We start from the raw sequence: 16883 nt of genomic DNA on the forward strand, positions 1-16883 counted from the left end.
AAAAGCAATGCTAATCATTTTATGTATTTAAATAAACAGTCTCTGGTGACCTTCAAAAACCTGAAATTTCTGGTCATGGGTTTGAATTTAAAGTTGCTGTTCAACAGGCCTTCCTCTGCCCCCGTTTGATGTTTCCAGTGAAAATGAAAAGATGGGAGGGGCTGCGCTGCACACGTGCAGGCGGTGTGGTCTCCAGGCCTCGATATATATAAGAACAGCGGGTTTGGCTGGATCTGCCTTCTACCACCACATTCTGGCATGCAGTCTTCACAGCGCTGCTGATGAGCTCACAGGGAGCGAGAACTGTGGAAAAGGAATGAGAAGCAGAAGGACAAAGGAAGAAAAAACAGTGGGGGAATGTGGAGAAGAACCGCTTCATAGAATAAGGTTGCCTATTTAGAATCCATTTTGAAGCTCGTGCAGATGCACGGCTTTCCACCGGCAACAAAACGGCCGGCTGCACTGTTTCCAGGTGTACACCTTTCATTATAAACATATTCTATTTGCAATTTTTCTATTCCAAAAGACATTTCTATGAACAGCACAGTATACTGCTACATTATTTCACAAAATCAGGGAGTCTGTATATAACAGTTTACTATACTATATTTTACTACTGATTCACTCTACTGATTTGTATATACCAGGAATTAGCCTGATTTTATTTATCAGAAGAGATGTGGCTCACAAAAACACAGAGACACCATAAGTACACCAAGTAAACAGAAATAACATTTAGAATCACTCGTCTCCCTTTAACGGGTCGTAATTTCTTCCTGAAAAACCCACCAAATACCAAAAAACTCAAGGATGAAACGACTTAATCCATTTTTTTTTTTAAAATTAATTTTTCATATGTTTCATTACCATCTAGACTTCTCTCCAAAAACTCCCTTAACAACACCTAATATGATGAGGAAAAAGTGTAACACATCACAATTTTAAGCAGTATTACTTTTTCATAGCTTGTTCCTGGAAAATAATTATAAAAATTCATTTTTTATTCCATCACCCCTGCCAAGCTTTTTCATATTGCATACGTGTCCAGGAAACTTTTTTTGCATCGAACATGTGGTTGTAGCAGGAAGCACGGGACTGTATCTAGAAGGCTTCCTCACCACATCTGATATTTTTAATTCGGGAACGGAGGTAAGAACAATGCATTTTCTGTTTTATTTTGTCATATATTATATTATAAAAAATTTTTTCATGAGGAAACATAAGGCTATATGTAACATTAAAAATAAATTAACAAATTAACAAAAAAAATTAAAGCACAGTATGTTTTACAATCTCTTTCACACAGCACCTTGGCACAATTTCCAAATGTTTTTGCAGTTTATTGCACTGGAGTGGTTAGAACAGCTTTCTTTGGACCCAAAGGTCACAGGTTGAAATTTCACCTCCAGCTGCAGACCCTTGAGCAAGGTACTTATTCTAAATTGCTCCAGTAAAATTATCCATGTGTATAAATGGGAAAATAACTGTGTTTTGATTAACATTGTAAGCTGATTTGGGAAAAAACATCAGCTAAATGAATAGATGTAAATAAGAATCCGGATATATTGACCATAACCGGTATTCGTAATCTTGGACTAGATACTGTACATGAAAAACTGGATATTGGGAGACAGAATAATGGGGGATGAGTGTATGAATATACACCTGTATCTACTGTATGCATATAGATGCCACGTTCCGTTCCGGAAATGAACTGTCGGACTCAATTGCAGAGCGCACTGGTGTTTATTTTGGGGAACGCACAAGAAACGTAGTCAGGGACAGGCGATGGTCTTCGATTGGCAAACGTCGTACACAGGACAATCCAGAAAGCGTGGTCGAAGGACAAGGGCAAGGGCAAGGGCAAGGGCAAGGGCAAGGGCTAGGAAACCAAAGGCTGACTCTCGCAATGAGTGAGCATTAGGCAAACAAGGTTCCGCATCCACCGTCGCTCTGCCTCTGCCTTTTATGCCTCTGACTCCCTCGAGCCCCAGGTGTTCCCTGTCGCACCGATGATATGGGCGTGGCAACAGAGTATAAAGTATGTAAGCATGCAATACTGTATATATGCGTTGCAATGTTAAGCTTCAGTGGTCATGCATCACTAGCAAAAAGGTTTTGTAAAAGTTGACCAAATCTTCCAGAATTCATTAGTATTATGATATAGGTCAAGCTTTAACTTTTCTAGTGGAAGTAAATTAGACATTTGAGTCAACCACATATCTGTGAAGGGAATTTCTTGTGTAAACCACAGCAATAAAGTACATTTTATTTCATTTACAATAAAGTACATTTTCTTGCCAAATATGAAGAAAAATAACCAACCTACTTTCCACAGCTTTATTAAAAAAAGAATTTGGGTTGTGGTTTAACTGGACTCTAGAGGGGAGAAATCCATGTTTTGTTAAAGATCTTTTGAATGGCTGAATGAACACCATTTCAATAAAACTATATCACATTCCCAAAATACACCCACCAGGGTATCAGGGCCAGCATTGGATTTGAAACCCAACTGAGATGTCCACAGAGGTATCTAGTGAAGTCTAGCAATTCTAATTTAAAAAACCCTAGAGGGTCCACATGACTGTGCCTGCAATGAAAGCACAGTTCAGCCCATGCAAGCGTCTGGTCCGTCTGTTACAGTTCTCTGATACTTCGAATGCTACGCAAACACAGCCACCCTTCCTCAGGCACTTCCAGTGGTCCTAATGGCTCAAGTTCACTGTAGTTCAGTTTCTGGCAGTAAACTGAAAGGAAATGCCAATCAGAGAATTTTACGGTGGTGTTTCAGAAAGGATCCGGGATTTCATATCACACACTACCATTCAAAAGTTCGGAACCATCAAGAAATTTTCGTGTTTTGACAGAACCGGTGCTTTTTCTTTATCAAGGTACCATTAAACTGATTTAAAAATATAGGCAAAACATTATTACTAATATTGCAAATTTGGGACAACAGGTAGTAGCCAGAGCTGCTCCCTTTGGACCCGAAAGTCATAGGTTTAATTCCTACCTCCAGCTGTAGTACCCTTGAGCAATATACTTATCCTAAAATGTGCCAGTAAGGTGACTTACAGTGCTACATACACTACTTACAATGGGTCAACCTTCCGTACGTCACTGAAACACACTCTCTGTTTCACTCACACATCATGGGTAACTTAGAGTCACAAATCTACTTAAACAGCATGTTGGAGGAAATCTACACAGACACGGGGAGGAGAACATGCAAGCTCCATACAGACAGAGTGGGGATCCTCTCGTACCACTCAGGCGCTGGGGGACAGCAGCACTGTCCACTACTCTCTTGGGAGAAGGGGGCAAACTGTATCTAACTAGGATAGAAAAAGAAGCAGAAGAGTATAAGTACATCAGAGACTGTAGTTTTGAGAAACAGACACCTTACAGGTCTTCAGTTGGCTGCTTCTTTAAATAGAAAATGCCAAATACCAGAGTCATTTGCAGCAAAAAGATCATTCCAGGATGCTGGCCTGAGTCTGGGGCTGCTTGGGTGTTGGTTAGGGGGGAGATTTACACAGAGTGCAAGGAATAATGAACCAGAAAAGTTACCAATATTTCAAAATGTCATGCCATCTCTTGTGTTCAACACTTGATTGATGCAAATTTCATCATGGAGCAGGACGACGTATTTGTAAGCTATGTTAAACCTACGTGGTGAAGAAACAGGAAGCTGGAGTACTGTCTCTGATGGACTGGCCGGCATAATGGAAAATTCTTCAATGAATATAAAGTTTGATGCATAGAACAGTTACATAAAATAAACATATTATGACATTGTCAATGTACTGACCATCATTTCTGAAAAATTTAATGCTACCTCGGTGAATAAAAGTATCAATTTCCATGAAAAACATGAAAATGTCAGCGTGATTCCAAACTTTTGAATGCTGTTATATGTCCCGCACATATTTATCTGACACAGAAGTTACACTGACTATATCATCAGTCAACCCAAGTGCTTCCCTGTTAATGATCTACAGTGTAGCTCAAGCATGAAGAGCTGAAATCTAAGTCAGAGAATGCTAAACCAGAGAATACTAGACAACACCAGGCAATACCAGAAAGACAGTGTAAAGTAATAAGCAAACTTGTTAATTGTCTTTAACCTGTTCACCAATCATTGAATAATCTATATGTGTGCAGACATGATTTAACAAAAATAAAATTGTAATGACACTTCACCTTGACCTTTCTGTTACACAGGGCTGGGTGTCAGTCTGGAAACACTTCGTAATACTGATCTGCCTGACTTTAAATGACTGTCATACCGTTATTCACTCTGGAAATGAACTTCTTCCTTGTACCTGATGTTGTTCGAGCAAACAAACATGTTCACTCCTTATTTTCACCTCTTTTGTATGTAGGGCCTTTAGAGAACAATTAAAATGAGGAAGCCCTAAAAAAGGGTCTTTATGAAGGGATGGGTGGGTTCTGTCCACCTGTCAAGAAATAATTCTTCTGCAGCAAAAGTTTTAATTACTTAATGTTTTAATTACTTAAAGTTTTTAAAAGTTGGGTCTTCCTTTGGGTTTGACCCAGTCCAGACTGTACTGGACTGGGTCAAACCCATAAAGAGACCCAACTTTTAAAAACTTTCTAACACTCCGGACGTGTGAGACCCAACAAAGTGACTAAGGATGTAAGAAAAAGCAGTGACATAATTCTCTTGACACTGTAAAATGTGAACGATGATAGCTGGAAGCGTAAAGCATTGAGGAAAGAGTTATGACTACATGGCTCTTCCACTGAATCTGAGAATTTTTCCACCGCGGTCCAACTCTCCGACCCTATGACCTTGACTCGTTGCCAGCCGCTGCTATTCAGACTAGCCATTGCTCCATGAAAGAACCACTTATGGTTTCTCTGGCCAAGAAAATGGTCTGAGATCTTCTTCTTGACAGCAGGGATTAAGAAAGCCCGTTATTTGCTTCCCTTTGGGTCTGTAAGGATAGGATTTAGGGAAATGATGAGGCCAAATCTAAATGGGAGCTATCTCGGGGGGTTCATCCAGAATGAAATGTCTTCCAAAATGAAACGTTGGACAAGCAAAAAAATGTAAACTCATTCCAGCAATGTTACTTTTCTGCACACCCAAGCCTGTTGGTCACCTCATGGAGATGTACAAAAGGAGACAAAGAAGTCAGGAGGAAACTCACACAAGGATTAACAGGCTACAGGCAAATGGAACAGGTGGCTAAAGGGACGCAGGGTCTCGGCTGGCCGGTGGCGAGGAGAGCCGTATTCAGCAAAACCATTCACACTTCTAAGTTCCGACATGAGAAGCCTGACTCATGTTCTGAAAGTCCAGTAGCCAGAATCACCTGCTACTCTCTCTAGACCCTCCTCACACGGTCCAACCCCAGCGGTGCTAAACTGCCGAGGAGGACAAACATCCGCACAGCTCCAAATAAATTCCGGTTTTTCCTTCCAAAGATTTAATTCCTGTTTTTCCCTCCACAGGACATCTCTGTTAAGGTAAGAAAACTGATGTAAAGAGAGCTATTTACCAGGGTTAGCATGGTGGTGAAACGATACGGGAGGCTTAGAAGATCTTCAGGAGATGACTGTACCAATTGATTCTGACCGTGTTTTAGCAAGAACTATGTCAGTGTCACAGTTTCAGTGCAGAGGGGCTAACCACCATAGTCACACTTGAGTGATTCATACCACAGGGTGCCCGTATCCAAGAGGCAGATTGAATCGCACGCTATTTAACGGTTGAACACCAGCAGCTTTTTAGCTGAAGGAAAGCACTGTAATCTGGAGCCTCTTTAGCTCTCCAGCCTGTCCCTCAGATGTGTTCTAAGACCGAAAGGAGGTCAGGATGATCTAGGTGGAGATGTTCTGCTTCTTCACACCTGGCGCTCATCAGTCACACACACTCTCCCCTCTTAAGTGTGTTCCTCTGGCAAGGCAGCCTCTCGCAGGAGACATGTCTTTGTGTCAAAAACTGTTTCCAAGAAGCTATAAGGAAGAAATAACAAACTTCTTCCATCAGAAGTTCTGATCTATTTATCTCAGTGAAATGCACAGGTACACAATTAAAAGAAACCTTAAAGATGATGGCAGCTAAAAGGACAACTGCGGTAGTCATTGTTTGAAAGTATCACGTCAGAAAGCTCTGACACACTTTGTGGAAAACGTATTCCAGTGCAAAGTCTGGAAATAAAGAAAAAATTTAGTTAATATTGCAATTACTGTATCATGAATTCCTAACATTAAAAAACAAAACCTGAATGTCCTTAAGTACGCAGAATGTATTTACCTGAGGTCATTCTTAAAGGACCCTTGAACATTATACAGAAATCACTACTTCCGTTCATTTAGCAAACACTTTTCTTCAAAGCAACATGACATTAACTAGAATTTAGCTGAAACTAATTTTTCATTGAATCCGTTACAAATACTAGATACAATTCAATAAATTCTCCTGTTTATACAGCAGTGTAACACACTCAAGAACTCACACACACTAAGGGCAACTTAGAACCACCAGTTCTATCGACCATCAATCAACTGCCGCGACTATCGCGACAACTTCCCGCGACGACCACTGTGTCACGACTATCGCAATAAACCCCCGCGACGACCACTGTCGTGACTGTAACGACCACTCCGGAATTTCATTCTGAAATTGAATTTCATTCCGAAATTTGTTTTTGACCAAATCGGCGGTCTCTCATTCCTTCTGATGACGTGCAATTACAGTGGAGAAGTTACCTGTTAAATTATCAGTCTTTCACAAACAGGCGCTGGCATGGAAATACTTTACAAGCACAACTTTTCTCCACACAGGTATTATTTGGAACAATGGTGAGGTCCTTTAAAAGGGTAGGAGTATCTTTTTAAGGAGTTGGTTCGACAGAAAAATCCTTCTGGTGGGCTAGTTGCTGACCTCACGAGGAGTTCTTACGAGTTACACTGAATTTGTGTCATGTTTTGGGTTTCATGTCACACAGGAAGAGTCTGGTCTGGTAATGAAGGCTATTCCTAATGGTTCTGTGACTCTACCTGGAGAGCTCGCTTACCCTGCTGTTGTTTCTACAGCGAATCCAGTTGATACTCCGTATGGAAGGATCTGTTTCTCCCGGTCTCTCAGAAATAATAACAGAGCTGTTCGGTCTTGTTTCACAATGAAGTTGACACCTTACCTTATGTCACTGCTTAAGTTACTGGAACACCTTTGTAGACAATGTGCCATGGGAGAAAGTCTGGCTGTTGACTCACAAATACTTTATAAGAAACAAGGTTAGGGAAATCTCTTTCAAGATTATACACAAATTCTACCTTGTCAAGCATCTTCTTAGAAGATTAAGGGATGGGATTGATGCAAATTGCTCTTTTTGTAACCTGCATCCAGAAACGGTGCCTCACCTCTTTTGGCACTGCCGTTATACCAAAAAGCTATGGAGAGATGTCTCTAAATTTATTATTGATAAACTGTGTAAGGATTTTGCTTTGTACTATCAATATGTACTGTTTGAGTTCTTTCGTTCTGATAGACATTGTCATGACATCTTAAACCAAAACTTCTTTGCAGAATCACTCCATGACATACATAGTACAACTTACTGTAATGATGTTTTACTCTTACATTGCTTATGTACAGTAATTGTGCTTCTCTATTCATCCCAGTTCGAAACACAAATAGTAACAGATAACAAAACGCAACTGAAACTCCGTCATAAATGTACAGTAATTAAAATACAGTAAATACACCGCAAATCTTTCAATATCTCTCAGTGTATTCTTGTTTGAAGCACTTTCTCAGAACTTGTGTTTGAGGGGAATGCTAAAGAGGTTATGATTATCGTTATGATTACACATCTTTCCACTGTTAGATAAAACCAGAAAATTTCCCCAGAACAATTTATACTGATACCTGCAAGTGAAATATGCCACTTTTCTCCAAAGTAACACACAATGTTAATCTACCCACAACTATTTGCCTACTCAAACAGCTATAGAACTTTTTTACTAAAGCAATTTGGGGTAAGTACGCTACCACACCTAGAGATGGGATTCAAACCTGAAACCTTAGGAGCCAAATTCAGCAGCTATAACCACTACACTACCAGCTGTCCCCCGAACACAAATCTTTATTAATCAGAACCATTTTGAACCACTGCAAATCCGACACAAAAAAGTCTGCATGCACACAAATGAAAGTTTCGGAATGCTAAAAGAACATCCTTATTAGGTTTCACTCTAGAAATTAGTGCTCGACTTACTGAACGCGTACGGTTAAAAATGGGTCACTTACTGATTCAACAGATTGCCTTCCTGAGAGTGACCTTGAAAACAGTGACCTGTTTCCAGAGCGCCGCTTGGACCGTCACCACACATTACTTTCATGACACACACCAACACGAGATGAGAGCTTAAACGGAGTTCTCTTTTGCGAACAAAAATGTTCCGAGTCATGTTGAATAAAACTGAAACCGAGCGCATTTTTTTTCAGCCTGAAAGCTTTCGTTCTTTTATAGCATCTTGTACTGGTGCACGATGGGTGGTTTTCCAGAGGCAAGCCCCTTGAAACGATGACCGAGTAACACATGAGAGGAATCTACCCGGCGAGAGCCAGAAAAAGGCCATGAAATCAAAAAGAGCTGAAGCGCAAACTGTTAACACGCTACACTCTCGTGTACAGTGCTGCTTGAAAGTACGTGCACCTCTAGTGTCCCTTAGTTTTACCACAAAATAGTTATTTCATGGAGATCAGTCTTTCTCATGTGACATAATAGGTGTGTAATGACCAGTTCCATGTGCTGCTTTAGAGCAAATTACGTGTGTAGTAGAAACACAGAAGGAGTGCAGGTGTAAAAAATAACTGAACCCCAGATGAGCAGCACAGTGTATAGCAATGCATGGTTAGCGTGTTGCCTTCCACTCGAACTCAGGTTTGAATTCCACCTGTTGTCGTAGTACCCTTGAGCTAAGTATTCACCCTGAACTGATGCAGTAAAAAATATCCAGCTGCATAAAAGGGTAAATCATTGCAAGTGGTTTAGCAATGTCAGCTGCTTTGGAGGAAAGTAAATAAATAAATACACGTAAACGGAGGAACGGCTGCATCGGGCGGTCTGGGACACGGCGTGGAAGAGGTGACACCTGCTCCGGGCAGGGTGACTCTGGCTGTGTGTAGGATGCCAGGTGGGAACACACCACGGGCGAAGGCACGCCTCTTCGGGGAAGCCGCGCAAGCGGCCGCGTTCACGGCCCGAGACGAGGCCCTCCTCCCCCACCACAAACACGGCTGCGAAGCCTCGGAAATACAACTAACTCATTCTAACTTCCTTTAGAAAAACGCTCTGCCTTGCAGGGACCGCCTGTCCCACGGATAGCAGAGCACAGACGTGCGGTAAGAGTCCCCCGATCCCTCACTGAGAATAAGACGCACTACAGCAGAAAGCGGTAAAAATGTCTTATACCGTAATATCTAGAAACCTAATCTGATATCGATCTCTTTTATTTGCTTTGATTCCGAAAGAAAGGAGACACAGCAGAGCAGCAGGACGTGGGTTCGAAACTGGCTCGGCCTGTGTGCAGTTTTCCGCCTGTTTGCGCGGGTTTCCTGCTCCTGCTCAAATTTTCTCCCGCAACCCAAAGCCATGTGTTTCAGGTAGACCCGTGACCCTAAAACACCCCTAATGTGTGTGTGTGTGTGTGTGTGTGTGTGCGTGTATTACATTAATCTGCTGTATAAATAGGTGACTGAATGTAGACAGTGTACTGTACTATACTGTATCTATGTGGCCTACGATAAAGGTGCCGGCAAAAGAGTAGTTAATAATCACTGTAAGTTGCTTTGGAGAAAAGCATCTGCTAAATGAATCAATGTAGATGTATCAGTTGTGGAGACTGACACCATAAACCAGGACTCAGAGATGCCGGTGAGAACAGTGGTGCTGACAGGAGGGTAAAAGCACCCCAGGAATAACCAGTGTGACTGGAACATGACCCCCAGAAGTGCGGAGCAAGACGAAATTCACTTTGCAAGTATTTTTTCCCGTCTCACTTTGTGCATTTTTAGAAGCAGAAACATTATTAGCAATTTGAAAACTGCAGAAGTTATTTGCGCCGTGTTTCCGGAAGCACAGAAATGACTAACGCTAAACAATTCGGCAAAACATCCAAGCGTAATAATACGTACGACGAAGCCTTTCACTTTAGGGCATCCTTCGAACAATTTTTTAACAAAAACGTTCACGGGGCACTCCATCACCGAAATAATTCTTTTCGAGAGTTGCGGGAATATGTTCGCGAACAGATTTCCTCCGCGTGACGAGCGTGTGCCGCCGTACACAAAAACGTCACCTTTGAGACAGGAAGTGTGTGAAATTCTTATGTGCGCAGAAATCTGCTTTGCCTGCTCCTCGCTCTCGGTGCCGCCGCTCCAAAAAAGTAGGTGAGCGCGGTCCTCCTCCCCGTTGGGGAGAAAACATTCCGTTGAAGTTGACCTTAAACTACCCTCTGCTCCATCTCACCCTCCCCTGCATGTCTCGCCAGACCAGCGGAGCGCATTCCACCGCCAACTGTGTTTACGGAACCTGCAAGCGTCTCTTAACCGCCGGGTCTCCGTCCACTCCGTCGCCGTCCCCTCGGCAACCGTTCCGGCACTGACGCGCACGCGTGCGGACGCGCCGGGCCGCACCGTGCGCGCGACGCAGAGCGACAGCATCCCGTGGAGAGGCGGCTGTGGCCGGGAGCAGGTCAAGGAACGGTCACCCTCGTAGACAGAGCACCTTTGTCTTGTCGAGTTAGTCAAATTAGCATGCAGCTTTTGTACCCGGCGTTCTTCCTTTAGGGTGCTCTTCACCAAAAACTCTGGGGTGTACCGCTCAAAGAAGCTGGAATGATCTCTGGTGCCGCGCAACTTCTCCAGGAAGGACCGAAGGAGAGTGAGGAAGCCATGGAGCCATGGTGGAAACCTTGCAAAGAATATGAGTGAGGTCCTGGCTGTGGGGTTAAGCTCAAAGTCGGTGATGGCAGCTTCTGCAGATGGTCATTTTTCCACAGAAGGGACCGGAGTTGCTGTGCCCATGACGGACACTGGCTATGGAGAGCACTGCGCTTTCGGGGGTCGCTAAGGAAGCAAGACACAAAGTCACTCGGCAGCCCTAGCCTGGTACTGTAGAGCCAGGGCCTGGAGTTAGGGTAGGGGAATGCCTCGGGTTACAGTGTGTGCCTGTACCTTTAAGAAGAAATGCTGACTCGCTTTACCCTTCCCCCCCTCCCCATCCCATTCTCTCTCTCTCTCTCTCTCTCTCTCTCTCTCACTCGCTCTCTCCACAACAGCGAAAAGCCACAGCTCCTTATCCGACTGTTGGCGGCCAAGGGGCTTGCAAGCTCCTGAGTGGGTCAGGTGATGGGGAGCTCACCACTGCAACCCAGACTGCTGAGCGTGAAGGCTGCCAGGGGATGGAGAAGACAAGCAAGAGCAGGAGCGGGAGTGACCGGGTTGAGCGTTCGAACCGCAATTAAACAATTTCCTTCAAGCCGTTCGCTTGGCTCAAAATGGTGAAATCCGCTATCAAATTTTTCACGTGGTCACGTAACGACAAAAGACCCACCAAAACTCCAGAACAATCTGATGCATGGCTTTAGAGAAAAAATATGCACATTCTCATATTCTCACTCGCTCACTAGCATTGACTGCTTCTCCTAAGGCAGGGTCACGGTTGTCCACAGCCTATCCCGGAAGCACACGGGTGCAGGGTTCACTCGGATGCGAGCACAAGCAGGTTCGACATTCGCGTGCGAATATGTGCAGTTTTTTCAATGAGCACATAAGGAAAGTTATGACAAATCTCCACGCAAAATTCGCAAAGGAACCGAATTCAGATTTAGTTACAGATACCTGGTAACGCAGCAGAACAGTAAGGAAAACACACAAATTGAAAACCCTGAAAGCAAAGGGCTCGGGAGCAGCTCTAGGCTTCTCCTGACACGGTGCTGATAGCAGGAGGCTGAGTCACGTTAACCGCTCCTCGGAGAGCCGACCCACACCGCACACACAGCACCCCCTGGCCCCCGCCCGCTCTATCGCTTCGACACAGCAACGGCAGCGCCGAACGCGCAAAGCCATTTGCATTCTATTCGCTCGGCAGATTCTGCTGACACTCTTATCCAGAGAAAGCCAAAATGGAAACAAAAAAAACATAATTTAACGTAATTATAGATATATGCATTCTTTCCTTCTCTCTCCGTCGCACGAACACACACGGTCGCACACGCTGCCGTTCCCACGCATGAAGACACTGAAGGCCATCTGAGCCCGACCACATCAGGTCTGTTAGCAAAAACAGAGTACACTACAGTGTATGCAATACTGTACCATATACCATGGTGTTAAATACCACATATTGTGTCTAAGTGTCAAACAGCAGGGTAATTTTTATTGTTCACTCGATGGGATTTTCTGTCTCCTTTATGACGTCTCCCGCTCACCACACAGCCTGCCTCCCTGCTCTGCACTAGGCTGCAGATGGACCACATACGTATGACACATGGAACGTAGAAGCCACATAAAGATCTATTAATATCGTCGGCACTCGTGTTAATCTGCCGCTCAGATTGTGCTTTATCTAGAACAACTTTTGACTTGTTTTTGGCTCCCATGTCGAGGAATGAGCTCCCTCAGTCACTCAGAGCTGCTGAATCTCTTAAACCATTCGAGAAGGGTCTCAAAAGACAGATCGGTTTCAGAATCACTTCCCTCCAGGTTGCCTAACTCCTCCGCACAATTATATCACATCATTTGTCACGATCACATTTGTATTTCCTGTCAATTCTACAAGCAGCTACACGTGCAATGTGCAAAGAACCGTGATATTGGACAAGCTTTAACAATCAAGTGTTTGTCTGTAAAGCTCTGTGCCTGTTGATGGGATGCATTTTTGTTCACGCCGAGCTGTATGTCACTCCAAAGAAAAGCATCTGCTGCGTGAAAATATTTAAACGCATACTCATTAATATCACTAGATATTACAATAAAGCTTTTCCGGTGAAGCGTCTTAGTTGAGAGCAATTCAGGTAATACAGCACTTCTTCCCGGACTCAAAGCAAGAGCCTTCAGGTTAAAGAGTCCCTGTGCTTAAGCACTACGCTACCTGCTGAAGAACAGCGAAAGGCAGGGAGCCGGGAGCTGCCATGGCAACGGCGAGGCCGTAAGCTCCTCCAAAACTGGAACCGCAGGCAGAGCGGCGCTCGTTTACTGTGATTTACGGCGTCAGATCTTGGCTCCAGATAGCTCCTTCTCTCCCAAGTCAAGCCAACCTCTGCTGAGCTTCTGTGCCTCCCTGGCTCTGACAATAAAATACTTGTTTAAAAAGGTCATTCACTGCGCCGCTACAGCAGGATATGCATTTATAATACCCCCGGACCGGCATTACCATAAGCCACGTCAGCAGCTTGGCAGAGCGACAGACTACCTGCAGGCTCTGCACACACATCAGTGTAATGAAACTTTGGTGCCAACGCCCATCCAGAGCATAATGTTTCCCAGATGACTGCATGAGAGTGTGCCACCTTGACGATGCGCAAACGGCATCGCCGCAATACCTCATGTATATATTAGAGGGATGCCCAAGCATGGGCAAAGTAAACAGCATGGTAAATGTGGCTTGCTGTTTATCTCTAAGGTCTATGTTTAGCTAATAGGTCAAAAGACACGTGGGAGGGGCTGGGTGAGCATACATGTGTCCAGCGATCGCCAGCTGTAGCCACTTCCAATCATCTGATTTACCAGCTTTCTCGCAAGCTTCTGCTCCAAAGTTCACATATTTCCAGAGGACAATCAGCTGTGCTTCACAGCTGCAGCACACATGAGTGCTGGAGAGCACCGCAGAGTTTACGTTGAAAGACAGGATCCAGACGCTGGGCATCTGCACACATCTCCTGTCTTCCAAAATCTTTAACAGTGGGTTGAGGCCTCAGAGTTTATGTAGACTTTTTTTTTTTTTTTAACTTTGTGGTCCTGCAGGGTGTCTGATATGGAATAATATTTCTAGTAGATGAGCAACAAGTTGAGACGTGTGGCAGAACATGCCAAACAAACCCAGCGCAGAAGAGTCCCGCCGTATCACTCACCTCTCTCCTGGACAAAGTAGGCCAGATATAGGTCGAGCTCCTTGACGGAGACGCTGATGTGGTGCGGCTGCACGCAGAGCATGGAGTTGGAGCACTGGCTGCCTTTGACCAGCCGCTCGCCGTCCGTGCTCTCCAATGGGATGCCCTTGAAGAGGATGACCATGACCAGGTCTAGGCGCCACACCTTGTCGGCCTGCCGGAGACAGTCAATCCTACGCATCTTGCCCTTCTGGTCAGGGTTGGAGAGCACGCAGCATGGGGGTTTCTTGCCGGTGATGGTCAATACAAAGTCCTCACGGCATTCAGGTCGGATGTCCTTGCGCAGCTTGGCCAGCAGGCGGGACGCCCACTTCTGCTTGACCTCAGGCTTCTCGCCCAACAGTTCGTCCTTGACCGCACGCTCCTCATCCTTGGTCATGCGCTTCTCGTGCTTCTTAAAGTACTTGCGCTTACGTGCCTGCAGGTTGAACCAGGTGTAGGCAAAGGCGCGCACATGGGGCAGCAAGGCCTCGATGAAGGGATGGAACTCATCCTGGAGAACAAAAAAACAGCGATGCAAATCATTCAGCTCGTCGACTGTATGGTCAGAGACAACATTACCATGTGCGCGTGTTCGCCCCTTCGTTCAGGACGAATAAAACTCATTGTCTTAGGGACAGATGTGAAAAATGGAAAACATGTTCTTCACGGTCCTTACTGTATTCTCCAATTGAGTCGCTTTGGATCACCATGTCAGCTGAATAAATTACAGCAAATCTAAAAGTAAACCAATTACCATAGAGATGGATCCGTTGCCCTACACACAGCAACACAACACACATCAGTTCCTTCCTAATTATATTGGACGAATGCGTTTTTCTTCATAGCAGCCTGAGATTTCAACAGCATAAATAGACATGTGTGTGCCTTTGAGGAGGCTCCCAAACCACAGCCATCGCTCTGCTTCAAGGCCAACCACACAGCAACATTTATTTGGTGTCACTAATTACTTCCATGTCCTCCCTTCACTTTCTCTACTTAATGCAGGCCAATCCACAGCATGTGGAGCTATAACTGTCAGAAAATATGACATACCCCATGTAAAGCGCGAGGCTTGGACAACTAAATGTGCATTTTACCCAGTTCTGAAACAATTATGTCAGCCTTAACACAACAATAAAGCTATCAAAGCAGTTGAGCATGCACTTTTTATACTGCCGTTATATTCTGTTTTTACACCTGGAGCTTCCGCCGTAAGAGTTCTCAAGTAAAGAATGCCACTATTCATTTATTTATATTTGCTACGATATTTTTTTATGTTTGCCTACTCATAATTAACTGAACAGCGTTCATAATTTATACAACAGCTACAAGTGTCACATCCCAGTGTGGGTTCCTGAGAGGCTGCTGAAACATCCTGCCCAAAGCCAACACCAGCCCTAGTCATTACCCCAACCCTCATCCCAATCTCATTTCCAATCTCAGCCCTGATACATGACCCAGCTCTCATCCACCCACCATTTCGAGTCTCAGCTCCAGCCTCAACCTCAGCCTCTCATCCTCAGTCACCGAGAATTCAAGTCCATTGCCAGCGTCAACCCTAATCCCAACGCCAACCAAAATGCCAACCCTGATCTCAACCCCAATCCCACTGACCAACCCCCATCCACACCCAGCCCATGGCTGCATTATAAAGAAATGGAACATGACTGTGGTACACAGCAATAAGGAGTCTGAGAACAACATTTTAAATGCTTCCAGCTGTCCCCAACTGTGAGCTGCTTGTTGCAAACAAACAACATCATTTTAGATACATATTAAAAACCCCTGTTCTGTCCACACAAAGGGAACACATGCTCATACTTGCTGACATGAATCCGTGCTTATTCCCATACTGACAAAGCGCAATGGGATTATCAGTCCTAGAACAGTTAACCCAAGTGAAGTACTTTACACCGTTTCATTCTTCTTTAGTCCACATTCATAGTAAACAAATTGAAATTGATACACTTGATGTCTTAGACATAAGGGAATTTCTCTTCTTACTGTAGGTAATGAGTAATTCGTGAGTCTCCATCTGTTGCTGCTGGTGGAAAAGCAACAATCATAGCATACTTTTCAGAAATGAGGGAAATCCAGTCTCATGTTTTTCTTCCTTCATACTAAAAATAAACTCTTTATTTCCAGATCAGTATTACTTTATAAATTTAAAATTAAGAAAACATTTTTCCCTAAATTCTGCGGTTCAGTGCTTATCCAGCGTGGCCAAGGAATGCGCTGTGCACACACTGATCTGAAATCAGGAATGATCACAAAAATATGCTAGTTACTATGTCAACGCAAACCCTTCAAAGAGCACTGAAGGAACTCGTACAGATAGAAACCAGAGAGATGGTTAAGATCCAGAACGTAAAATACAATGCTGCCCTCAAAACTGAATGTAATTTGCAAGTTTCATGTCTATTTTTGATCTCGCCAGCGAGCCTTTATGATGCAATGGATTTTTCGGTTGAATTCGCCCAAGAGCCGTATAGGACGATGCAGCAGGCGCAACGTTAGCTTTACGGGCCGCAGAAATTGAACACCGAAGATGCGTTTTTTCTGACGTCGCAGACTGCACAAGAAATGCTGGCTCCCACGCAACAAGTCCCATCTAGCTCTGTGGAAAGAGCCGCTTTCGGGGCTCTGCACAGACACATCGAGAAAGCATTCGTGAGGCCGGCGTACGTTTTAATAAGACTCCAATTGAGGCTGTAATTAAAATAAAGCAGCTCTTGTGTTCTATAAACCAC

At 44.1% G+C, this 16883-nt stretch overlaps 1 protein-coding gene across 4 annotated transcripts in view; it reads right to left on the reverse strand.

Annotated features, from left to right (window-relative positions):
- Positions 1-16883, reverse strand: part of LOC108940004 (nuclear factor 1 C-type-like) — a 105921-nt gene that overhangs the window by 61913 nt on the left and 27125 nt on the right. For all 4 annotated transcript variants that reach the window (XM_018761746.2, XM_018761739.2, XM_018761756.2 and 1 more), the window contains exon 2: positions 14113-14644. In XM_018761746.2, the coding sequence (XP_018617262.1) occupies positions 14113-14644 (532 nt within the window). The remainder of the gene's footprint in view (positions 1-14112; positions 14645-16883) is intronic.

This window comes from Scleropages formosus, chromosome 2, assembly GCF_900964775.1.
Source record: "Scleropages formosus chromosome 2, fSclFor1.1, whole genome shotgun sequence".
NCBI lineage: Eukaryota > Metazoa > Chordata > Actinopteri > Osteoglossiformes > Osteoglossidae > Scleropages > Scleropages formosus.